Source organism: Salvelinus sp. IW2-2015, linkage group LG23 (assembly GCF_002910315.2).
Source record: "Salvelinus sp. IW2-2015 linkage group LG23, ASM291031v2, whole genome shotgun sequence".
Lineage (NCBI taxonomy): Eukaryota > Metazoa > Chordata > Actinopteri > Salmoniformes > Salmonidae > Salvelinus > Salvelinus sp. IW2-2015.
Genome location: NC_036863.1, coordinates 30607663 through 30633961, shown reverse-complemented (window position 1 = coordinate 30633961; position 26299 = coordinate 30607663). Strand labels below are relative to the sequence as shown.

Sequence of the window (26299 nt, the reverse complement as noted above, 5' to 3'; positions counted from 1 at the left end):
CAGTCTCTATGCTGCCGGTGTCTCATCGTGACCCCTCTCCTTCCAGGGTTCTGATGACTGTCTGGTAAAGATATGGTCCACAGATGATGGCCGGCTGCTGTCCACCCTGCGTGGCCACGCGGCCGAGATCTCCGACATGGCAGTGAACTACGACAACACGCTAATCGCCTCAGCCAGCTGTGACAAGGTCATCAGAGTGTGGTGCCTGCGCACCTGCGCCCCCATCACTGTGCTGCAGGGCCATGCAGCCTCCATCACGTCCATACAGGTCAGGACAGCMCTCAGGACTAAGCAATAAGAACCTAGTTACTCCCTTCAATATTCAGGAATTTACCTTCTGCCATGTGAAATATCTTGCATGAAACCTGTTGGTTTTTGACAATGTCATTTTGTGACCCTTTCTGCTTGAGAAATGTGTGTGACACCCCCTGTCCTCCTCAGTTTTGTCCGGCGGTTAAAGGACCAATGCGGTACCTGGCCTCCACCGGAGCAGACGGCATGGTGTGTTTCTGGCAATGGCACTCGCTCAGCATGAAGTTCGTGTAAGTGTTGGACAACAGAGTTTGTCTGAGGCAAAAGGATGGGATGAGAATGCGATGGTTTCTTTATTTTCAACAGATCAGTTGTTTTGTGGTCTAGGTGAACCTAACCTGTATTGCGTTCTGATTCCTCCTCAGTGACCGGCCAGTCAAGTTCATTGAGCGGTCAAGGCCTGGGGTCCAGATCTCCACCTCCTCCTTCAGCTGTGGTAGGTGGCCACTAATAAACAACATGCTTTGCATTACATTTATTCCACTTCACCTTTTCACTGAATTATGGAGTTAATTACTCAATTCAAATGACTATTTGATCAAGGCAAGTTTTCACAAAGCCACTGAACTAGATCTGTTTGTTAGTTTAATGTACTTACGTGTTGCTCTTTGAATCAGGTGGGATGTTCCTGGCCACAGGCAGCACGGATCATGTAATCAGGGTGTATTACCTTGGCTCTGAAACACCCATGAAGCTCTCTGAGTTGGACTCTCACATGGTAAGACACAGAGCAGAGAAGAACAGAGATGGAGAGCGACAGACATAAGAGCGAGAGAGGAGACAGAAGAATCAATGGAGCTAGATCACAGAGCACTTACACTGTTCATAGTTTGTTTGTCACTACTCCTTTTGTTAACTCCTACCTCTTCTTCCAGGACAAAGTTGTGGTGGTCCAGTTTTGTAACAACAGTTACAGGTTAGTGTGTGCAATTGTCTCTTTACTTAGATAAAAAGGTTTTGATTTGTTGCTGTGTGGCCTCTAACTGCTGTGTCTGGTCCCAGCCTGAGGTTTGTGAGTGGTAGTCGTGACGGCACAGTCAGGATATGGCATTACCAGCAGCAGGAGTGGAAGAGCATTACTCTGGACATAGCCACTAGACTGCCAGGGTAAGACAATGCTGTCCAGCTGCAATAGTGTCCAGAATTGACATCTGTGCAGCAGCATTTCCGTCTGTGCAGCAGCAAATGGGTTTATGTTTCTGTCTCATTAGTAAGTGGTTGGCATGTATTTAACGTATGCGATTGTCACAGGACTGCTGTTGTGAATGGCGAGGACAAGACCAAGCTGGTGCCGACAATGGTGGCCTGGGACCGTGGTGACCGCACGGTTGTCACAGCCGTCTCTAACTACCTGCTCAAAGTCTGGAGCTCCACCACGGGCCAGCTTCTGCATGTGCTGTCTGTGAGTAGATGTCTGTCTCCTGTTTTTACTATTTTCTATGGTGAAGACATCAAAACAATGAAATAACACATGGAATCATGTAGTAAGTAAAAAAGTGTTAAACAGATTCTTCAACAGCCACCCTTTGCCTTGATGACAGCTTTGCACACTCTTGGCATTTTCTCAACCAGCTTCACGAGTAATGCAAAGCACCCCCACACCATAACACCTCCTCCTCCATGCTTTACGGTGGGAAATACACATGCGGAGCTCGTCCGTTCACACACACTGCATCTCACAAAGACACGGCGGTTGGAACCAAAAATCTCCAATTTGGACTCCAGATTTCCACTGGTATAATGTCCATTGCTGGTGCTTGGCCCAAGCAAGGCTCTTCTTATTATTGGTGTCCTTTAGTAGTGGTTTGCAGAAATTCGACCATGAAGGTGTGATTTATACAGAACTCTTAACGGATATGCACAAAAACACAAGAACGAGAGCTCAACATTACATTTAAACTACTCAATCAGTATGAGGAGTGAAGTCTCTGATGGGCATTGACTAGAGCAGTGAAGTCAGGTATAGTTTCTGACGTCGCTATGCACAGGATTGCTGAGAGGTGAGAGTCAGTAAGAGATGATCTCTGCCTTGACTTGTTATATTTCATCACTTAAAATGTCTGTTCACATACATAGGTTGACCCAAACAGTACATACATCTTCTGAGCATGACTCCTAATATTTGGAGCATTTTGTTCATCGAGAGATGCATAGAACCTCGTCAGTGACATTGTTTTGAATAGTTATCCAATCACATCAGACTGAAGATCTATAAGCTCAAGTTGCAGGTCAGTGGGAGCGTTATCCACATTGAAGGTGAAAGGAGAGGAAACCAACAGCATGTCATTTTCCAACACTCTGAAAACTCACCATTCAAAGCACGCAGCAGCGATGTATACTTCTCCCGCTGGTCATCTGATAGCGAACAGACTAGTAGTGTCGGAAGGTGGGTGAGATTGTTGGCTTCTACTTGGCGGGTCAGGAGGAGTAATTTTCCCTTGAAGGCGTTGACAAGGCTGTACATCTGATGTGCAAAAAGGCCCTTCCTTTGTAGTTTGGAATTCAGTTCATTTATGAGGGCCATGATGTCCACGGTGAAGGCAAAATCAGCCAACCATTCTTTATCTTGCAGTTGAGGGAAATCCAAATTTTCCTTTCATTTGAAAAAACTCCGCAATCTCCACCTCTTCAGGTCCCACACCCTTTTAAGTTCCTTCCCCAAACTCAGCCATCTCACGTTTGTGTGGTGGGGGAGATCTGCATGACCTCACTCTCTCTTCCAGCAGTGAGCCAACCTGCCTGTGGTTTAAACATTTTGCTCTATTGAAGTTTACCACTTTAGTCACTGTATCCACAACATGGCTCATTTTCAGTRCACCTCCTGATGAAAAATGCAATGCAGGAAAATTATTTTCTGATCTGGGTTCAGCTCAGCTACTTCATCTTGTATCTTTTTCAAAAGGCCAATGTTTTTTCCTGTCACGTTTGGGCACCCATCAGTGATCAAACTGGATAACTTTTCAAAACTCAGTCCCAGCTTTGCCACACACTTATTAACCTCCTCCAATAAATCTTTCCCTGTGGTTGTGCTCTTCATTGACTGCACTGAAGCAAGCGCCTCTGTAATTTCAAAGTCTGGGGTTATGGCTCGTAAGAATATCGACAACTGCACCGTGTCACGTGCATCACTGCTCTCATCCAGGGCCAAGGAGAAATAAGGTAAAGGATTTCACCTGTCTTTCAATTGTTACATATTCTCTGCGATGTCCTCAACACGCCGTGTCACTGTTCGTCTTGACAGGGATTTTTTTTTCAAACAGCACTTTCTTGTCGGTGAGAAGTGTTGCTGCAGAGTCAATTAAACATTCTTTAATGAATTCGCCCTCATCAAATGGCTTGCTATGTTTAGCAATTTTGTGGGACAGTACATAGCTAGCTCTCGCAATTCTGTCGTTTGCTGAATGCAGTTTTGTAAAAAGTCTTTGCTGCTTTTGCAACTGAGAAAGCAACTCTTTCGATGCACTGGCCCTCTGCTCAGAAGACATATTCCTATATTTCTCTGCATGCTTCGTCTGGAAGTGTCGGGACAAGTTGTAGTCTTTCAAGACAGCGATGCTCTCTTTGCACACTAAGCACACAGCTTTCCCTGATACCCCAATAAAGAAATATTTCAATGTCCAGCCTACATTCATTGTCTGCTTTCCTTTTCTTTGAAAAACTAACTTTTGCGCAATTTCTTGCTAGCTACTATTTATAATTGTGACGTGTGTCAGCCTGTCAGTCACTGTCTGTCCTCGTGCGGTTGTTATTTATACGTGTCTTCAAAATAAATGTCCCACAAGCGGTGGGAGTTAAATCATTACACAAAGGCGAGTATTCATTGTGCTTTTAATTTGAATAACAAATATGTTTTTCTAAACTTTAATATCGCAAATTCTTTGATCTGAGCATGATTCCATGGGTCATATTGAATCTGGCTGCATACGCCCCCGGGCCGGGCTTTGCCCAGGCCTGCGTTAAGGGTCAGTAAATCTGGAACATTTCAAGAACTTTGAAAGTTTCTTCAAGTGCAGTCGCAAAAACCATCAAGCGTTATGATAACTGTCTCTCATGAGGACCGCCACAGGAAAGGAATACCCAGAGTTACCTCTGCTGCAGATGATAAGTTCATTAGAGTTACAAGCCTCAGAAATTGCAGCCCAAATAAATGCTTCACAGAGTTCAAGTAACAGACACATCTCAACATCAACTGTTCAGAGGAGACTGTGTGAATCAGGCGTTCATGGTCGAATTGCTGCAAAGAAACCACTACTAAAGGACACCAATAATAAGAAGAGACTTGCTTGGGCCAAGAAACATCTGTCCTTTTTGGTTTGATGAGTGCAAATTTGAGATTTTTGGTTCCAACCGCCGTGTCTTTGTGACACGCAGGGTAGGTGAACAGATCTCTGCATATGTGGTTCCCACGGTGAAGCATGGAGGAGGAGGTGTGCGGGTGCTTTGCTGGTGACACTGTCAGTGATTTATTTAGAATTCAAGACACACTTAACCAGCATGGCTTACCACAGAATTCTGTAGCAATACGCCATCCCATTTGGTTTGGGCTTAGTGGGACTATCATTTGTTTTACAACAGGACAATGACCCAACACACCTCCAGGCTGTGTAAGGGCTATATGACCAAGAAGGAGAGTGATGGAGTGCTGCATCAGATGATCTGGCCTCCACAATCACCTGACCTTAACCCAATTGAGATGGTTTGGAATGAGTTGGACCGCAGAGTGAAGGAAAAGCAGCCAACAAGTGCTCAGCATATGTGGGAACTCCTTCAAGACTGTTGGAAAAGCATTCCAGGTGAAGCTGGTTGAGAGAATGCCAAGAGTTTGCAAAGCTGTCATCGAGGCAAAGGGTGGCTACTTTGAAGAATCTAAAATATATTTTGATTTGTTTAACACTTTTTGGTTACTACATATGTGTTATTTCATAGTTTTGATGTATTCGGTATTATTCTACAATGTAAAAAATTAAGAAAAACCCTTGCATGAGTAGGTGTGTAAAAACGTTTGACTGGTACTGTACATACTAGATACAGGTAACTGCCAAAATAAAGGAACCACTAACATAGTATCTTAGTAGGGCATTGGGCCACCATGAGCTGCCAGAACACCATCAATGCGCCTTGGCATAGATTCTACAAGTGTCTGGAACTCTATTAAAGGAATGCTACACTCTTCTTCCACAAGAAATTCCATCATTTGGTGTTTTGTTGATGGTGGTGGAAAACGTTGTCTCAGGCGCCACTCCAGAATCTCTTTCAAAGTCACTGAGACTTATATCCATATATCTTTATGTACATATTCTTTACCCCTTTACACTTGTGTGTATAAGGTAGTAGTTGTGGAATTGTTAGGTTAGATTACTCGTTGGTTATTACTGCATTGTCAGAACTAGAAGCACAAGCATTTCGCTACACTCGCATTAACATCTGCTAACCATGTGTATGTGACAAATAAAATTTGATTTGATTTGATCTCTTCTAGCCATGGTAGCCAAAATAATGGGCAACTGGGAATTTTATCACATGACCATAAGCATGATGGGATGTTCATTGCTTAATTAACTCAGGAACCACACCTGTTTGGAAGCACCTGCTTTCAATATACTTTGTATCCCTCATTTATTCAAGTATTTATTTTGTTTTGGCAGTTACCTGTATGTTTCTGGTCTCTTCAGTGAGTGAGACCTGTTACGACTGAATGTGCTGTTCCTCCTCCAGGGTCATGATGATGAGGTGTTTGTCCTGGAGGCCCACCCCTTTGACCACCGCATCATGCTCTCTGCCGGCCACGACGGCAACATCTACATGTGGGACCTCTCCAAGGGATCCAAGATCCGCAACTTCTTCAACATGGTGGAGATTGATTACATGGTGACTGTGTTGGTGGCTGTGTTTTACCCTKGCAGACATTCATACAAGCCTTTCTCTCTGTCTCAGATTGAGGGCCAAGGTCACGGAGCTGTATTTGACTGTAAGTTCTCAGCTGATGGACAACATTTTGCCTGCACTGACTCCCATGGCCACCTGCTCATCTTTGGCTTTGGCTGCAGCAGACCCTATGAGAAGGTGAGTCTCTGGCCTCTCCACGTGGCTCATTTGGATAAAGATGTGTAAGTGACATGTTATCGTATCGCTTGTAAAGAGAAAATGTTACACAGAATAACAAATTTCTTCCTCCATATCCTTCCTCTAGATTCCTGACCAAATGTTCTTCCACACTGACTTCAGGCCGCTAATCCGAGACGCCAATAACTTTGTCCTGGACGAGCAGACCCAGCAGGCGCCCCACCTTATGCCCCCTCCCTTCCTTGTGGATGTGGACGGTAACCCCCACCCCACCCACTACCAGCGCCTGGTGCCCGGCAGGGAGAGCTGCAAGGATGAGCATCTGGTGCCCCAGCTTGGCTACATGGCGAATGGTAAACCTTACCAATGCTTCTTAGTGGTTTCAACAATAATTCTTTACCAGGCTCTGGAATCAAAATGTGAGTAACATTGGGATTTCTAACCTACTTCTCTGTTGCTTAGGTGATGGTGAGGTGGTGGAGCAGGTGATCGGCCAGCAAACGGCAGAGGAGGGTCACGGAGAAAGCCCTTTGGATGTCCTGATCAGACAGTTGCAGGACCAACCGGATGAGAGGCGGGACCAAGATGGAGTGCCTGAAGGAGAGGGTGGTACGTGTCAGTCTCATGTAACCATATTTATACTGAACAAAAATATAAACGCAACGTGTAAAGTGTTGGTCCCATGTTTCATGAGCTGAAATAAATATCACARAAATTGTCCATACGCACAGCACAAAAAGCTTATTTCTCTCAAATTTTGGGCACAAATTTGTTTACCTTCCTGTTTGTGCTGGGGACAATAAAACACCACTCCAAAATGTGCAGTTTTGTCACACTACACAATGCCACAGATGTTTTGAGGGAGCGTGCAATTGGCATTGCTGTTGCCAGAGAATTGAATGTTCATTAGCCTACCATAAGCCGCCTCCAACGTCGTTTTAGAGAATTTGGCAGTACGTCCAACTGGCCTCACAAATGCAGACCACGTGTACCCACGCCAAGCCAAGACCTCCACATCCGGCTTCTTTACCTGCAGGATAGTCAATTGATTTATTTCCTTATATGAACTGTAACTCAGTAAAATCTTTGAAATTGTTGCATTTTGTATTTTTGTTCAATGTACATACGGGGATGCCCCATGAATCTTATTGGATTGAATCTGCATATTGGATTTCAGATGTTGTAGTCATGAATTCAAGTTGAATGTTTTCCCTCATTTGCAGCTGTTGAGGGAGCAGAGGTAGTGGGATCGCCCCCTAACGTGGGCCTGAGGAGGAGTGGTCAGGTGGAGGGGGTGCGTCAAATGCACCACAACGCCCCTCGCAGTCAGATGGCCACGGAGAGGGACCTGCTGGCCTGGAGCAGGAGGGTGGTTGTCAACGAAGTCCAGCAAGGGGTCCTCCGGTGAGACTGACTGACTGGCTAACTAACCAGAGAGCCTACCTGAGATGGCCTTGAACCTTCTGTTCTAACCATTCCTGTCCATCCTCTTAAATTTGTGCCTAGGACTGTTTGTAAGATTGCCTAGGTAGATATCCCCCAGTGGCTGACTGAATCTGTGTGGTTGTGTAGGGTGATGGAGGAGACCAGGCGGGCAAAAGGTGAGGTGGAGTGTTCCCTCTACAACACAGAGAGGAGGAGGAAACCTGTACTCAGTGCTACTAAGGTGAGACTCTACACTACTGTCCCACAGCTCTCTATCTCTTTCAGAACAAATTTCCCCTTCCCTTTGTTGATTTATACCAGGTATTCCCAAACTGGGGTACGCCAAATAAAAATGTGATTCACATATATATWTTTTTTACAATAATATAAATAMAATTAAAATAATTAATTTCTTCACATTTTCAATCAGTCCATTTATATTTTCCAAAGGGGCTATACATTTAGGTGAGTTTTTTTCTCTCGCCTGAGTAGCCTCGTTTCAATGCCAAAAATAAAATTAAACCATCTAGTGTTCAGCGAAATAACAACACAATGTCAAATACAGGTAGCCTAGTCAAATAATTAACATCCAATCACATTAACCGTTACTCTCTCTAGGGAATTCCACTAACGGTCCATATGTAGCCAAACATAGCTGCTGCTCATTCTGCAGTACTACACCTGCACCTGTTGACACAAGTTGTTCTGCTGCCACAAGCACATCCAATGCTAGCATCAGTAATTCCACATTTGTTGTTAGCCCAGCTAGCATGGACACTGACATTTGTGAATCTGATGCAGCCGAAGAGCTACTGACCCCTTACCTGGGAAAGCAACGAACAACAGACGGGACGTTGGACCATCGAAGAGGCGCAAATATGATGAGAACTACATTGATTTGGGGTTCACTTATATTGGGAGTAGTGCCTTTCCTCAGCCACAGTGTGTTATATGTGCAAAAGTATTATCTCACAACTCAATGAAACCTTCGCTCTTGCACAGACATTTAGAAACAAAACATGCCAATTTGAAAAATATGCCACGGAAGTTTTTTGAGTGAGAATTAAGACTACTTTCGAGTAGTAATACATGTATAAAAGCAACAGACACCATTAATAAGAAGGGGCTAGAAGCGTCTTATATGATGAGCTACCAAGTGGCTAGGACAGGCAAGCCCCATACTATTGGACTTAATTCTTCCTGCTGCCGCAGCTATGGGTGGGACAATTCTGGGGGAACAGGCCAAAAAGACTATACAGACAATGTCTTCATCAAACAACAGTTTCACGATGCATCAGTGACATGGCAGGAGATGTTTTGAAACAATTACTGCTTCACATACAAGCCAGTGAATTCTATGCTTTACAGCTGGATGAGTCAACAGACGAGGTTGACCTGGCACAGCTTCTGGTATATGTCCGTTACGTTTATGGGGGGTCAATTAAGGAAGACATCCTCTTCTGCAAACCACTGGAAACCAGGACAACAGGAGAGGATATTTACGCAGGTACTTTCCCGAAACGGATGACACAAACAACTGGATTAGTTATCCCTTTCATGCCCTGCCTCCAGTCCACTTACCGATATCTGAACAAGAGAGCCTCATCGAAATTGCAACAAGCGGTTCTGTGAGAATTTTATCAGAAGCCACTGGCGGATTTCTGGATTGGGCTGCGCTCAGAGTATCCTGCCTTTGCAAATCGCGCTGTTAAGACACTGATGCCCTTTGCAACCACGTACCTATGTGAGAGTGGATTCTCAGCCCCCACTAGCATGAAAACTAAATACAGCCACAGACTGTGTGTGGAAAATGATTTAAGACTGAGACTCTCTCTAATACAACCCAACATTGCAGAGTTATGTGCATCCTTTCAAGCGCASCCTTTTCATTAAACTGTGGTGAGTTATTCACAATTTTCAATTAACAAATAAAGTTTTATATGTAAGATGGTTAAATAAAGAGCAAACTAATTTATTATTATTATTTGTGCCCTGGTCCTATAAGAGCTCTTTGTCGCTTCCCACGAGCCGGGTTGTGACAAACTCACACTCATTCTTATGTTTATTAAATGTATAGTGTGTGTGTGGCAGGCTTACAATGATGGAAAAAAACAACATTTGAGAGTGCTGACCCTGGTGCTAGAGGGGGTACGCAGCTGGAGGTTGAATGTTTGAAGGGGTACGGGACTATAAAAAGTTTGTGAACCACTGGTTTATACCAATAGCTTTACTTTATTTTCTATCATTTAACGACTTCTCACCCCTTCCCACCCTGTAGACTGAGGAGCAGGCTCCATGCAAGCGCTCCCTGCGGCGAACCCAGAGGAAGAAGACCAGACCTGCACCAGCGTACCAGACCCGCTCAGCACGAGATCGCCGCCCTGTGGATAGGCGGAGGAACTCTGACAGCCAGATGGACTCAGACAGCGATGGAGAGGTGGGGGGTTGTAGTCTGTTGTTCTTGGAAGTAGCAGAGRCCTTGGTGTTGTCATGTTAGAGGAGGTCTAATCATGTTTCCATGTGTCTACAGGCAGAGGAGCAGGCAGAGGCCAGTGATGCTTCCTCTGATGGGGAAGCACAGTGGCAGAGTGACAGCAGTTCCAGGTAAATGTCTATCATCTCCTAAACAGTCAAAGTTCAACCATAAACACTTTCCCAGGCGTTTCTTTAGATAACAGCAAATATTAGCCAGTTATGCTAACGTTAGCTAGCTATTTAACCAAATGAGAATGTGTAGAATTCCATGGCTGAATGCCTCTACTCTAGATTCAACACAATTTTTTAAAGTCATTCCAATTAGCTACTGTTTTTGTTGTAGTTCTCAGGTCAAAAGATTAAAGAAAATTATCACAATTCTAGTACAGTAGCAGCTTGTGTCTAGTTCATGTTGAACATGTATTAGAAGTATGCTAGATCTGATAGCTGTATGATTTTTTTCGTGAACTTTAATATCCGACCTGGCTGAGATGTTATTGTCTCCGTTTATTTGGTGTTTTCTTCCCCTCTAATCAAAATATGTTATACCTACAACCAAATGGAATGGGTTTTAAATTGAAACATCTTTAATTAGGGTCAAATTTGAACAATTTCAAAATTTTAAATTAATCGTAGTTAACTACAGACCCATGCGATTTAACCAACAACAAAATAATAATTTTGACAGCACTACAAGATAGACATTTCCATACGCCTCTTCTTCCCCTCAGTGTCTCCTCCAGTGACTACTCTGATTGGACAGCTGATGCGGGGATCAACCTCCAGCCCCCCAAGCGTACCAGCAGAAGGCAGGTGCGGCCGCCTGTTGGCTCCAGCAGCTCGGAGGAGGCGGAGGGCCAGGGAGAGGAGGCCAGGAGGAAGCAGGCGGAGGAGAAGAAGAAGCCCAAGCAGACCAAACAGAAGGTGAGCTCACAGAATGTACAGTAGAGACATGGGCATTGGGCAGGGAATGGTGCAGCCAACAGGCTGCTTGAAAATGGTGTATCTCAGTTACTGGCTATACAGACTATAGTGCTTGTAGCTAGTTTATGTGCTGAGGCCTAATGRCAGAGGGAAAGTTTCAGTTCCTTAGCATGTGTGATATTGCGGACTGTTTAACCCAGTCTCTTTGTGCTCAGAAACCCAGTTCGTCTCTGTCTCTGGCTGGCTGTGATGCAGAGGAATGGCTTCCCCCGTCCTGGATCATGGAGACCATCCCCCGACGCTCGCCTTTTGTGCCACAGATGGGTGATGAGGTAAGGAACCCTACTGCCTGATGGGCCATATGAGGTTCAGCAGAGTACCCCACAAAATATCTTCACATTTTGACATTAATCTCTACCGCATTTTATACGATAGTGCAAGGTTTGTGTCCTAGTTGATAGACATTGTGGCCTGTATGATGACCCTTCTCTTCCTATTGCTCACCAGCTGATGTACTTCAGGCAGGGCCACCAGGCCTATGTCAGGGCGGTGCGCAGGGCCAAAGCCTACAGCATCAACCCTCAGAAACAGTCCTGGAACAAGCTTAACCTCAGGGTAAGACCAACCCTCAACACTTACTCACACTGCTTCCTTTGTCTACTATATGTTATTTTATGTATTTTGTATGTCCTTCATGGATTCCATATCTTTAATGTGGCCTAGTGTTTTATTCCTCTTATCACCCCCTCTCTCTTTGTCTGTTTTCTCGTCGTTCAGGACCAGGAGTCTGTGAAGGTAGTTGGTATCAAGTATGAAGTGGGCCCCCCCACCCTCTGTTGTCTAAAACTGGCCTTCCTGCACCCCATCTCAGGCAAAATGACCAATGAGTCGTTCTCCCTAAAGTGAGTCATCCATCTTATTCTTTTGTGTGAAAAGAATATAGCAATGAATGACATGTCCTTGTTCTCTCAGGTACCATGACATGCCAGATGTCATTGATTTCCTAGTGCTTCAGCAGTTCTATGAYGAAGCTAAAGAGCACAACTGGCAGACAGGTTAGTGTTGCTTCCCTCTGCCACCCTCTCTCCAGCATGCAGAACACAAGCCTGTTAGAGGTTGTGCCCAGTTCACTCCCCTACCCGTTTATCTCCTACACTTCTCTTTGTTCGTGTGCCATGTAAGGAATGTGGTGCACTCTTCCACATGTTTGTGTTCTGTGGGATGTATCGTTTCAGTTCATGCTCCCATACATCCGTGTGGTGATTCACTGACCAGCATGTACTGAAACAAGCATGATTTGTCCCTGCTAGGTATGCGCTTCCGGAGCATCATCGATGACGCCTGGTGGTTTGGCTCAGTGGAGGACCATCAGCCACTCCAGCCAGAGTACCCAGACAGCCTGTTCCAGTGCTACACTGTCAAGTGAGTCAATGTGTACCTTGCATTTCACTGGGTTAAATAGATGGAGATGATACTGTAGACCTCAGCTTACACAGTCTGGAGGGGTACGTCAGTGTTTGCCTCGATAGCTCATACTGTAGCTTACACCCAATAGGAGGAAAATATTAATGTCTTATGATACTAAGTGTTAAGTTGCGATTTCTCTTCACTAGGTGGGATAATAGCGAGAGGGAGAAGATGAGCCCTTGGGACATGGAGCCCATTCCTGATGAAGGTTAGTATCACTGCTTCTATCAGTGGCTCCTCACCTATCTCAGACCATCTACTGGATAATGCAGTTTGAGTTTGCATCCAGAATTTACACATTCAAATATCCCTCTAGCTAGCACACTCAATCACGTAACATAACACATGCAGTCTCTGTATTTAGTATGATCCTTAAGATTAGGTTATTGATAGTGAGACTGAGCAGCCAGCCAATGACGCAATATGGTCTCTCTGACTGGCATGTTGTGTTCCTCCCCCAGCGGAGTTGCCAGAGGATGTTGGTGACGGGGTGGTGGTGACGGAGGAGGAGGTGAAGGCTCGCCTCTACAGCCCCCAGGAGGGGGAGTGGGGGGCTCACACACGGGACGAGGACTGCCAGAGGGTCATCTTTGGCATCGACGAGCTGCTCACACTGGGTATGTCACCGGTACCACACAGGAAGTCCTGCTTGTCATATTGGACGAATTGAGCCAAGGGTGACCCTGATTTTTAARTCTCAGTCGATTGTAGTCGGAAGTGGTCTTGGATATGGCGTGGTATTGATTAATGCGTGTGACGTGTCGTGTTTGGGTAGACTTGGCCAAGGCATTTGCATCACCAGTGGACCTGCGGGACTACCCTCTCTACTGCACTGTAGTGGCCTACCCCACTGACCTCAGCACCATCCGCAGACGGCTGGAGAACCGCTTCTACAGGTCAGCACTGGCCTTTCAGCCTGCACCCTGACACACTGCAGTACTTCAGAACCTACTCAGACCAACCACTCACACTGGAATAATCCTTCAAGCCAATTGTAGTTGTTGCTAATCCTCCAGTCAGCCCCATTGTATCTCAGCTGTAATTTGGACTTGGGTATGTTCCAGTTTGAGGAGATCAGTGACTCTCACTCAGCTTATCCCCTCGGGATGTTCATCTCTCCTAGGAGGATCTCGGCTCTGATGTGGGAGGTGCGCTACATCGAGCACAACGCCCGTACTTTCAACGAGCCCCAGAGCCCCATCCCTAGGCGTATGTCATCGCTGATGTGGGAGGTGCGCTACATCGAGCACAACGCCCGTACTTTCAACGAGCCCCAGAGCCCCATCGTGGCAGCAGCCAAGGTGGTGACTGACGTGCTCCTCCGCTACATCGGGTATGAATGGTGTAGATTTCCCCTTTGTGAAATGGTGACTCATTAAGAACCTAGTTTTGACTGTAAATAAGACCAGCTGTTTTGTTGTTGTGTGTTTTTGTCAGGGACCAAAGCTGCACAGACATCTTAGATCTGTACCACAAGGTGAAGACGGAGCTGAGCAGTGGAGAGGATGAGGTGAAACATGAAGATGTGTGTGTATACACCTCGAGTTCATAGTGATATTTGAATTATCTTGGTGATGTATTACGCAGTACTAAGAGTACATGTGTCTGTGTGTTGGTGTGCAGACTGCTGAGGTGGACATGGACTCTGACACTCCAGGGACCTCCACAGGACAACAGGTAAGGGAAGGATTAATCTCAAACATGGAATATCCGTTGCTGTTGCAATGACTGGGATTCCTGTTCCCCATTATCTCACTTTTCCAATGTTTTTCTGTATCAATCTAAMTGGACACCTTCACACTCTCCCACTATCAGCAGGCCAATCCCAGTCCTAAGAAGCGTGGGGTGGTGTTAGATGTGCGTGCTTGGCGGGGCCAGTGTCGGGAACTGCTGCGGCGTATGATGGACGGCCCTGACTCTGAACCCTTCAGACAGCCTGTGGACCTCTTCACCTACCAAGTAAGGAGGCTCTCCTCCTTCCTTGTTATCATAATCCCTACCAATTATATAACCCCTCACATACAGAAAAGATAACAGCCTGCTACAGGATTAGTGCCTTAGGATCTGAGTGCTTAACAATCTGACATGTTCCCCCACAGTGACATGTTAAAGCTGGAGTCAGTAATGGTGTAACTGACACGTTTGTCATATTACAACAACAAAGATATCATTTTTTCCCCCCTTGGAAATCATTGCATATCATTGTACGTGCAATAGAACAGTAGAGTATGTATTACAATTTTTTGCAAGGTGCTGGAGGCTCTACCATTTCATAAACAAAAACAATAAGAAATGGGCTGGGGGCGAACAGTGGCGCTATTTCTTCTAATGTGGATTCTAACATTAAAGGAAAATTCCACCCAAAAACTATCTTTTGGTATAATCCATTGTTGATAGTCCCAAAGTGTTTTGCATGTCAGCGATCACGTTTTCTATATATATAAAACTTTCGAAATACAGCCGGTGTGATGCATTTTGCATCACATGATGCAGAACGCAGCATCATATGACGCTAAATGCATCACACCGGCTGTATTTCTGTATTTTGAAAACTTGATTGGTGACATACATAATATTTTGGGACTATATCAACAATAGACTAATGAAACAAATACCAAAATAGTTTTTGGGTGGAGTTTTCCTTTTAAGGCCTGTTTTCTCTGAGCAAAATAAAACCTGCTCCTGGACTAAAAAGCAATCGTGCTTCTCCTCTGAAGATACTTTTTACTCCAGGATTAGGCTCAATCTGTGTCTGGGAAACCAGCCCACTATGTTTCATTTCCATCAGAGAAACTGAGGGTCTCATCAGTCTGACTGTTGTGGATCAGAAGTATTACGAACTACCTGTCCTCAATTCTGAGTTAAAGTAACTGTCCAGWGAAAATGTCACTTTTAAAAGTTAATATCCTGTTAACTGATACCCAAATAATGTTGTTGACTCTTATTTGTGGCCAAACCCCACCTACAACAACTTGTATCTCAAACAGACAGTTTAAAAAAAATGCTTGCTGTTTCCTCATAGAACATGTCATGGCTGAACTGGCCAACTCGCATTAATATTTTTAATGACCAGTAGATGCCCACACCATTATGTTGTTGGACTGTGCCCACAATCATTCCAACACAGAAAATCATATTTTTCAATTAACATCCTTAAATCACCATTTTTGGAAGGAAAACTTTCACTCTTATTGTAATTAATTCTAGGCAAATATCAGCCCCCGCAGAGAAGCACGAGATTGAACTTCACTCAACTTTGTAGAGTCTTTTCCCCTTAGTTAACACTATAAATGTTTCCCTTTACTGTAGGAATTGTGATCGAATCAATGCAACATATTTTGTTGTAGGCAGAACGCATCGGAGTAGGATTCCATTGCATTGACACTAATGACTCAGCCCGTACTCTACACAGACCAGTGCGCCATAACCACTCAGAGCTCAAGTAGGCCTATTTTTACATTTTAGTCATTTACCACACTCTTATCCAGAGATACTTAGTGCATTCATCTTAAGACAGCTAGGTGGGACGACCACATATCACAGGCATAGAAAGTACATTTTTCCTCAATGTAGTTATTAGTAGTCAGAGCTGTGCAAGGGCATAATTTTATTTTGGGGGGGTGTATGTCAGGGTGAGGAGGATGATTATTGAAGGTAGGGTTTCAGATGTTTTCGGAAGATTGGCAGGGACTCTGCTGTCCTAGCTTTAGGGGGAAGCTGGTTCCACCATTGGGGTGCCAGAACAGAGAAGAGCTTGAACTGGGCATCCGCATAGCAATGTCAGGAGAGTACGTGGTGCTACACCAGTGCAGACCGATCCTCTCCACGTCACCTGGTTGGAGCGGCCTGCCACGTAGGATGCAATCCTAAGGGATACAGGTCTATAGTTTTTCACGGCAGATGAGTCGAGTGTTGGTTTCTTGAGGGGAACACCCAGTGGTCAGGGATGAGTTGATGAGGGAAGTGAGAAGTTCTCCAGAGATGTCGCAGGATGTCATCTGGAGAGAGCGGGGAGAAGAGGTCAAAGCGTAGGGGTAGTTCTGTGTGAGTGAGACCAGTGGACTTAATAGGCTGAGTGAATGAGTAGCGGATGTCGTCAACCTTTTTTCAAAGTGGTTGACAAAGTCGTCCACAGAGAGGGAGGAGAAGGTGGAAAATTGTTTCCTAGGGTTAGTCAGAAGCTTGGAACTTAGTGGTAGAAAGTGACTTTAGCAGCAGATACAGAGGAAGAGAAGGGAGTGAAAGGATGTTTTTGCTCAGCTGCCCGTAGCTCTGTTCTGTAAGCTCGCAATGAGTCACTTAGCCACAGAGCAGGAGGGGAGAGCTGAGCTGTCTTGGAGGAAAGGGGACAGTGCGAGTCATAGGATGCGGAAAGGGAGGAGAGTAGGGTCGAAGAGGCAGAATCAGAAGGGAGAGATGATGGGAGAGAGCGAAGATTGAGACTGCGCATGACCCTCTGTGTAGGGGTTGAGTGGGTAGGGTTGGAGGAGAGGGAGACAGAAAAAGGAAACAGTAGTGATCAGAGACCTGGAGGGGGGTTGCAGTGAGATTAGTAAGCAAACAGCCTCTAGTAAAGGTGAGGTCGAGCATATTACCTGCCTTGTGAGTTGGAGTTGATTGGGAAAGGGTGAGGTCAAGAGGCAAGGAGGTGAATGAGAGTTGGAAAGAAATTTAAGGCAGACGTAAGGGGGTTGAAGTCGCCAAGTGCAAAGAGCGGTGAGCCATCGTCCAGTGACAGCATGCAATTCAAATGAGGAGCTGGACAGGTGAGAGAAAAGAGAATCTCCACTTAAGATAAATGAGTAGACCTGTGCCACCACCGCGACGACCAGATGCTCTTGGACTATGAGAGAAAACAGTCAGATGATGAGAGCTGCTGGAGTAGCAGTGTTCTCTGGGGTGATCCATGTGCCCATCAGGGCCAAAAAATAAAGGGACTGAAGGGCAGCATAGGCTGAGATGAACTCTGCGTTCTTGACCGCAGTTGCAAACGCTGCCAGAGACCCGGAATTCCACATGGGTTGTGTGCTCAGGGTACATTAAATTAGAAGGGTTGCAGCCAAGGGGTGATGAGCGTCTGTCTGTAAAGCCTACAGGGAGAGGTTCGAACAGGTATAGAAAACACACACATACATGACAAAGCTACAAAAGAGCAAAATGAGAATCTGTAAATAACTAGTTCAGATACTCAAGTAAGAGAGTGGTGTGGAGCCTTCCTCTCTTTCCTTCCTCAAATAACTCAGCAGAACAATTCTACAGCACCTTCTTTGTTTCAGCGACGGTCTTAGTTTTGCAACAAAACCGCCACTGACACAGCTGCCACTGAGAAACCAGCGGAGACTGAAGAACTAACACTAATTGCCTAGCAGAGGTGGAGAGCTCACCTCCCTGTACTAATTGCTGATTGCCTAGGAGAACAATTATACTTATCACTCCTGGAGATATCAGGACTCCTCTAGCTATATGCAAATATACCATTGCCATCTATAGATCTGTGCCATTCACTTTGAACTGGACTGTGTTTACAGCATTACCGGTCTTGAGTAGATGCGCTTGTTTTGAGATCAAAGTRAGGGCTGCATGTAGCCACGTTGTGCACATTTGTTCATATCCTTTGCTAGTTAGTGAGTTATTAGCCCAGTTATATATATATAATTTGTAGTCAGCAATGGGGGAGTGATTGCTTCCTACAAGAGCACAAAATGTGTACATTTCTAGACCTTTGAAAAGCGAGTCGKGTAAAGAGCTTTTTCTTGTCTTAAAGGGGCAGTGTTGTATTTTGAGACCGGTAGCCAGTAGGCAGAGGCTAACATTTGTCTTATTCTCTGTAATAATGGTATGGGAATAATAATGCATTTAATTTTGTAAAGTGGWTTCTTACATCAAACAACACAACGTTTTCAGTCACCTTGTCTGAAGGACAAGTGGATTAACAGGTTAATGTCAAGCCTTGCATATTTTTTTTTCTAAAATCTCATGGAATGTAGGCCTAAATTGAACACCAGACATTGGATGCTACTGTAGGCTGAATGATAGAACAGCTAGCCGAAAAATTTTTACTTGAGTGAACATTGCTTATAGGTCATATTTCATAGAAATCTGGAAACACTGGACAGTTACTTTGTGGTTTCAGATGTCCTAAACACTGCACTCTCTCCCTCCTCTCCCAGGACTATCGAGACATCATAGACACTCCCATGGACCTGGGGACTGTTACAGAGGCGCTGGTCGTCGGAAACTACGAGAACCCCATGGAGTTTGCCAAAGATGTCCGCCTCATTTTCAGCAACTCCAAGGCCTACACGCCCAACAAGAAGTCACAGGTTAGTGTACTGATTCTGACAAGATTTTCAATGAGGATACATTTTTGGGGTTGCACCTCAACTAACGTTGATTGGTTGAGTGCCCTTGAGTTCTTTTCAAGATTCAAGGGGGGAAAGAAATGCGGTGGGTCAGCTGTATCTCAACAATTTATAACCCTGACCCTTATACAGTGCCTTCAGAAAGTATTCACACCCCTTAACTTTTTCCACGTTTTCTTGTTACAGCCTGAATTTACATTGATACAATTGAGATGTCACTGGCCTACACACAATACCCCATAATATCAAAGTAGAATCAGGTTTTTATACATTTTTACAAATTAATTAAAAATTAAAAGCTGAAATGTCTTGAGTCAATATGTATTCAACACTTTTGCATCGCAGTGCTAGCTGTGCCACTAGAGATTCTGGGTTCGAGTCCAGGCTCTGTCGCAGCCGGCCGCGACCGGGAGACCCATGGGGCGGAAAACAATTGGCCCAGCGTCTTCCGGGTTAGGGGAGGGTTTGGCCGGCAGGGATATTCTTGTCCCATCGAGCACTGCGACTCCAGTGGCGGGCCTGGGAGCAGTGCACGCTGACACGGTCGCCAGGTGCGCTGTGTTTTCTCTGACACATTGGTRTGGCTGGCTTCCGGGTTAAGTGGGCATTGTGTCAAGAAGCAGTGCGGCTTGGTTGGGTTGTGTTTCGGAGGACGCACGGCTCTCGCSCTTCGCCTCTCCCGAGTCCGTACTGGAGTTGCAGCGAAGAGACAAGACTGTAACTACGAATTGGATCCCACGAAATCGGGGAGAATACCGGGGGTAAAATTAATTATAAATTATTATATAAATAAAAGCTTCTTTTTTTYYYWTAAAAAAAAARTATTCAACTCCTTTTGTTATGGCTGAACCAGACTTGTGGAGGTCTACAATTTATTTTCTGAGGTCTTGGCTGATTTCTTTAGATTTTCCCATGATGTCAAGCAAAGAGGCACTGAGTTTGAAGGTAGGCCTTGAAATACATCCACAGGTACCCCTCCAATTGACTCAAATGATGTCAAGTAGCCTATCAGAAGCTTCTAAAGCCATGACATCATCTGGAATTTTCCAAGCTGTTTAAAGGCACAGTCAACTTAGTGTATGTAAACTTCTGACCCACTGGAATTGTGATACAGTGAAATAATCTGTCTGTAAACAATTGTTGGAAAAATGGCTTATGTCATGCAYAAAGTAGATGTCCTAACCGACTTGCCAAAACTATAGTTTGTTAACAAGAAATTTGTGGAGTGGTTGATAAACAAGTTTTAATGACTCCATCCTAAGTGTATGTAAACTTCCAACTTCAACTGTACTTACCCAGAAAGGTGATTCTGACATGTATTGACTCAGGGGTGTGAATACTTATGTAAATTAGATTCCTGCATTTCATTTTCAATACATTTGCAAAAATTTCTCAAAACATGTATTTGCTTTGTCATCATGGGGTATTGTGTATAGAATTTTGAATTCAGGCTGTAACAACAAAATGTGGAATAATGAATACTTTCTGAAGGCACACTGTGTTTTGTGAGAGAATGGTATTTTTGATCTTCATTGTTTCATCTTCAGATCTACACCATGACCCTAAGCCTATCAGCCTTCTTTGAAAGACAAATCATCTCCATCATCTCGGATTACAAATCTGCAGTCCAGAACCAGCGGAGGAAGAGTCGCCAGAGTGTCAGCTACAGGAAGAGACTGCACAGCGGAGGCAGCTCCCTTGCCACCAGCCAACCCTCCAGGTACTGGCCTGGCTGGAACCTCTCTCTACAACTCTTAAATCCACTGTAATAACCCCAACTATTATGTACCACTCCTTGTAGGATCTATTCAGATTCCACCTAAAACACWATGTCTTGGTGTCTCTTTAACTCTAGTCCTAAAGGGAAGCACAAGTCAAGGAAGAAACCAACACCAAAAGAATTACAGACCTCATCCAAGAAGCGTTCTCGCAGGCCATCTCAAGGTAACACTCTTGTCGTGAGTGTATGTTTGTGTCGCTGTGTGGCGGTATGTGTTTTAGAGAAGTGTGAAATGTGGGTTGGGTGGTTACGTGACGTGCTGCTGTTGTTGCAGCGTCAGAGACGAGCAGCGTGATGGTGGATGAGGACAGCCAACCCTCATCATCGTCTAACTCAGGGACAGGAAGCCACAGTGGGGGTCCAGGGGCCGACCGTGTCACCCGCAGCCAAACCACTCCCGTCAAGAACTCAGGTATTACTACACAGGGTAACCAACACCAGCAGGCAGTGGATAAATAGTCCTTCATAGATAGAGCTGTTTCACCAAGCTATCTAGACAAATGTATGATTTTGCCAACTGCTTAAATGTTTGGAGTCAGCCTGGTTAAATGGCAGCAGTTAATGACATCATTACTATGTTTTCACTGCTGCCAAAATCACACAATTAGAAAGGGTTATCATGTAAGTCTACTTGGCAGCAGTTACTGGAGGCTACTTTAGTAGGTGTTGCTGTGCTATGTTTAACAGGGAGGCATTGTGTGCCTCTCTCTCTCCCCCCAGAGGGTAACAGACCTCTCACTAACGGCACCAGACAGAGCCACAGGAGACGAGTGCTGCAGGAGGATGAGGGAGAGGGATCTGGAGGATCCAATAGCTCATCTTCGTCATCGTCTTCCTCGTCTTCCTCATCATCCTCCTCCTCCTCCTCATCAGACAGTGAGTCGGACAATGAGTCGGAGGTTGGAAAGTTTGTGGACGGGGGAGATCACGACTACAGCAAAGCTCCCCGCTTAAAAATGGGCCTCAAGGGCAAGTTGGCCGTCTCTGGGAAGAGGATGCTGGAAGAAGAGGAGGCTCCAGAAAGAGCCAAGAGAGCACGAGTCCAGGCAGAGGAGCAGGAAGAGGAGGATGAAGACGAACAAGGTGAAGACGAGGAGGAAGAGGGGGAACAGCCACCGCAGCAAGAGGAAGGGAGGGCGCCTGAGGACGAAGAGGAGGAGCCTGAGGACGAAGATGAGCCTGAGGAAAAGGAGGAATCAGAAGAGGAGGAGGACTCAGAGCAGGGTGAGGGTGGGGCAGAGGGCGGTCAGAAAAGCAGGAGCCGCAGTAAGTCTGGTCAGGTGAACACTCGGAACCAGGGCCGCAGGACAGTGTTGTACAACGATGAGTCAGACGACGAGTCAGGGACCACAGAGGACCCACTCAACCTAGGCATGTCCCGCTCAGGACGGGTACGCCGCATGACCGAAAAGGCCCGGGTCAGCCACCTTATGGGCTGGAACCACTGACTCACACAGCCCCCTCAAACCACCTTAAACTGACTGGGCCTTCTAACCCCTACCAACCACCTATCTACCTTACCCACCAGGAGTGAGACTGTACAATTGACTAAATTAATACTTCAGGGATTTTGCTTTACCTTTTTTATTGATTTTTGTATCATTTTGCTTTGTGTACGAGACTGTTTACGACTCTACTGGCAGTGGTGCTCCTTATCTTGCCAAGGAATCTCCCTCCCTGGTCTTCAAAGCTACTCATCAACATGGACCCACAAGTCAACTCACTCACCTCCGCCTTACTTACTGCTCTCCTGGGCCTTAAAGACTCCTCTTACTCCTCCGCTTTTATCAACTCATAACTCTTCTCCTTCTCATCCTCAGTTTTCCTCCCCCATCTTTCTCTTACCCTCCTTCTCACCTCCGATCTTCCTGATCATACAACAACAAAGTTTCAAGAGATGCCAAAAACTGGTGCTCATATGTTATAGCTCAAGGAGACTAAGCTCTGCTGTCCTCTACATCTGGATGACAGACAGACTGATGCTCCCTTTACTTCTCTCTGTTTGTGTTCTGTCTGAACAGTACAGTACATCTCTCCCTAAATGACCCTCTTCCACATGACCCCCTCTCAGTGTTGGGTTGTCTGATTGACGCTAACCCTCCCACTATGCTTCATCCTCCCCAACCCCCATCCTTCACTTTGGGAGGTCAACTCTGGTGTGCTCATTCACTGCATTAATGAATCTATTTTTAGGCATCCAGGCTAGGTCTTAGAGGACTGCTGTGTCTGTGGGTTTTAGTTCTCAGACTTTATCTTTGCGTGGGAACTTATTGATTCTAATTAGTTGAGGTGGTGACTTCTTTCATCATTAATTATGTCTACTCATAAAATGCTGCATGCCTACAATACAATGTTCCGCCATTGAATCAGAGGCAGACGTACCTCCTTAGTTAACTCCTGGGCCACTGAATGTTCTCAATGCTATATCCCCCGTAATCCTTATCAATTCTATAGAGTTTGTATATTTGCACATACAATAGGTAAATAGAGGCTTTGCCGTATCCTCTTCCTGTAGCGTGTGGTTATTATGGTTGAGTGATGTCTAGTATGGTAGCTAGTGTAGTGAAAGAGTGTGGGTAATTGGAAAGGAGAAATGCAAAGCGATTGTATAAGGGTCTACCATTGAGTTCTATTTCTATTGGTCGGAACATACTTTCATTGATCTAAATCAAATGCACACATTAATTTATAACTTCCAGGGCACTGTCCTTCAACCCAGCATGTTCAAACCAGTCATTGGTTCAAACACAAACCAAAGTGCATCATGGTACTTTGGGGAGAGGCTCGCCCATAGCCACCACTCACTTCCACCTCATACTGAAAAGGACATTTTTTTACTACAGAAATATTTATATTTTTTCACTGTATTATACACTTTGCAATTATTCCTTAGCTAATATTAATGATGGTGAAATGTTTGCACATGTATCTATTGTATGTGGCAGCTGAATTTGAGATGGCTTTTGTTGGGCTGAGTATGCTATCCTGCCCTCTGATTTTACTCTTAATCACAATATTGGATGACCAGACAAGCCACAAAGAGCAAAGGACAGATTTCGCTCCATGCAGTTCTAAACAACGAAGGACTTTTTATTTGTGTGTACAAAGCGCAGATAAATTGTGCCAATAATATTCAACACATTTGCATACAAATACACCTGTTCTGGGCTGTTTTGTGATAGATTTTGTTGTTGTGAGCATTATTGAACCAGAGGGTTGTGTTTGCTTGGTCAAAGGTCGGAGGGTCCGACACAGCTAAGCCACTTGGCAACGTTGCCTAAGAAACAGAAACCAAGGCTACAGACAGCCAGGTTCTCTTCTCTCCTTCCACTTCCTAACATAAGGTGCTCTGTGTGTGTCATACGCTAAGTGTTCCAGGACTTAGCCCTCTGCTCCCCATTCCCCCAGGATCCACCCGGCTCCACTACCCCATGATTCCCCTACTACACTCTGGTTTAGGGTCTCTGAAATACCCCTTAGGTGTCATCTGATGGGCCATGCTACTGCTAGTCATGTTGCCACACTAGGGAAAGAGATGGGACTGCAATCAAGGTTTTCGTTAGTTAATCGCGAGACAGCAGTAACTCGTCTGCAAACTGTGTGGGTATAGTTTGAAAAGACATCACTTGGGCCAATGGATAAATCCCTACTCAATAATTTGTGAACATGTTCTCTTAATATAATAGATGGTAAATGGACTTGCCTTTAAGCAGCAGATTAGTAATTTCTGAATCCAGCAATGATGACATTCTAGGTGTAATAATAAACGTGACTTTTTTTCTACACAATATTTTTGATTGTGTTTGTTTTTTTAAATAAAGGAGCGACATAGATTTTCTCCCAACTTGGTGCCCCTGGTATTTGGCTCATTCCGTCACATTCTCTAAACACAATACAAACATGCCCACTTTAATCACCATAGAAAAACATGATATATAATGTTCTGTCACTTCTCATGGCAAAATGGTACTGTGAATTCACACTTCCTCTGTGTTTCAGCCATTTTCTCCTGTACCTCATTTGTTTTCCCAGACCCCATGCTGTTGACGTGTTATTGTTTGAGTCATCACGGCAGGATTTTCACATCCTGCCAGTCAACACACTTGGCACAAGCTGAGCTGCCACTCTTCACCAGGCCCTGTGTATTCCACAATAGCCACTCTTGTCTGGCTGTTTAAAACCCATCCCTGGCTTGGTGAGTCATCTCTGGCTGCCCCCTCAAAGAGCCATGATGATGAGTCATAAAGATGCACCATGGGCCATATCTCTGCAGTGATGTCAGTCCCACCCGCCTCTGCCCCTGACTACCCCACACCACTGTCCCACAGTTACCTGCTCTATCTCAGAGAGAGTGAGGAGGAGGAGTAGCAGCCTACGTGTTGGATAGGGTATGGAAGCTAGGAGGAGAGTGGACAAGTCTGGTGATATGGTTGGTTGGTTGGTTGGTTGGTTGGTTGGTTGGTTGGTTGGTTGGTTGGTTGGTTATCAGCCAGTTAGCCTTGTGATGGAGGTACCTCCACTAGATAATGCACTGAAGACTGGAGAGATGAGTCAGACACTCAGCTAGCAACAATACTTAACAATCCTCTGACGCATGGTGCTTCAGCACGCCCAGAAAGACTGCAGTGGTGTTGAGGGTCTCTGGATGGAAACAGGCAAATGTATCAATTTGGGCTATTATAAAAGTGTAAAAATATAAAGTGTTACTTCCTCTGGAATGCTGAAGTCACCTCCTGTCAGAAAGCCATGATAATTACATTCAACATCAACCAGATACTTTTCACTCCAGGGCAATCAGCATCACTGTCTAGAGGCTGTATGCAAGTAATCTGAGGATGTTTAAATGTATGAGGTTTATTATCAAAATGACCATACAAATTGAGCAAATATTTGATTATGAATGGGGATACAGAGATCATGAAAATGCATGATGTTTCTCTACCGATACATGACAGTAGCTCCAGATAAAGTTCCGATAATGAGACAAAATGATTATACCTAAAGAATCCCAACATAGATTACTGTATTACAATTTACAATCAACGCTATGGTATATGAGAAGTACCAGATTACTGCACAGTTACATTTACATTAGACTTTCATCTATATCGAATTGGTGAATCACACATACATCCGATACATCTATAGTTCACTAATTAACAACAAGGTTGCGTACGTTTACATTGTGCTTCAGATTCAATTGCCCGTTTGGGTAACTCACCTACTGCCACGCCTGTGCTGAAAATACATTTTGTGGGTCTTTTACAAATGACCTCTTGGGTATCTTTTACAATGAAATGGCACACGGAAATAAGTAACAGTGAATCTATGTTTGCTGTGAGTGTCATTSTGTCTCACAGTTACAACTTAGATCTCTAACTGTTACTTCTAAATACTACCACATAACGAAACTGAGGGGTGATAGTTTAAAACACTTTGGAATCTGTCTTTCATCTTAACAACCCTGATTTCGCCCTGATATATTCATTTA

General features: G+C 44.8%; 1 protein-coding gene and 1 pseudogene across 1 annotated transcript in view; one reads left to right on the top strand and one right to left on the bottom strand.

The window, feature by feature from the left end:
- Positions 1 to 24652, top strand: part of LOC111950382 (bromodomain and WD repeat-containing protein 3) — a 29311-nt gene extending 4659 nt beyond the window's left edge. Inside the window, exons 8-40 of the mRNA XM_023967924.2 lie at positions 47 to 268; positions 442 to 542; positions 678 to 748; positions 930 to 1030; positions 1188 to 1228; positions 1315 to 1419; positions 1564 to 1714; positions 6028 to 6162; positions 6247 to 6375; positions 6503 to 6728; positions 6838 to 6984; positions 7599 to 7779; positions 7948 to 8041; positions 10079 to 10237; positions 10331 to 10404; positions 11007 to 11199; positions 11415 to 11531; positions 11707 to 11814; positions 11977 to 12101; positions 12172 to 12254; positions 12510 to 12621; positions 12813 to 12874; positions 13128 to 13283; positions 13442 to 13562; positions 13874 to 13999; positions 14104 to 14176; positions 14290 to 14343; positions 14482 to 14625; positions 18837 to 18989; positions 20576 to 20748; positions 20884 to 20972; positions 21083 to 21220; positions 21529 to 24652. Coding sequence (XP_023823692.1) covers positions 47 to 268; positions 442 to 542; positions 678 to 748; positions 930 to 1030; positions 1188 to 1228; positions 1315 to 1419; positions 1564 to 1714; positions 6028 to 6162; positions 6247 to 6375; positions 6503 to 6728; positions 6838 to 6984; positions 7599 to 7779; positions 7948 to 8041; positions 10079 to 10237; positions 10331 to 10404; positions 11007 to 11199; positions 11415 to 11531; positions 11707 to 11814; positions 11977 to 12101; positions 12172 to 12254; positions 12510 to 12621; positions 12813 to 12874; positions 13128 to 13283; positions 13442 to 13562; positions 13874 to 13999; positions 14104 to 14176; positions 14290 to 14343; positions 14482 to 14625; positions 18837 to 18989; positions 20576 to 20748; positions 20884 to 20972; positions 21083 to 21220; positions 21529 to 22256 — 4692 coding nt within the window. The 3' untranslated portion in view covers positions 22257 to 24652. The remainder of the gene's footprint in view (positions 1 to 46; positions 269 to 441; positions 543 to 677; positions 749 to 929; positions 1031 to 1187; positions 1229 to 1314; positions 1420 to 1563; positions 1715 to 6027; positions 6163 to 6246; positions 6376 to 6502; positions 6729 to 6837; positions 6985 to 7598; positions 7780 to 7947; positions 8042 to 10078; positions 10238 to 10330; positions 10405 to 11006; positions 11200 to 11414; positions 11532 to 11706; positions 11815 to 11976; positions 12102 to 12171; positions 12255 to 12509; positions 12622 to 12812; positions 12875 to 13127; positions 13284 to 13441; positions 13563 to 13873; positions 14000 to 14103; positions 14177 to 14289; positions 14344 to 14481; positions 14626 to 18836; positions 18990 to 20575; positions 20749 to 20883; positions 20973 to 21082; positions 21221 to 21528) is intronic.
- LOC139022855 (general transcription factor II-I repeat domain-containing protein 2B-like) lies at positions 1724 to 4841 on the bottom strand (annotated as a pseudogene).
- Positions 24653 to 26299: the final 1647 nt, after the last annotated feature.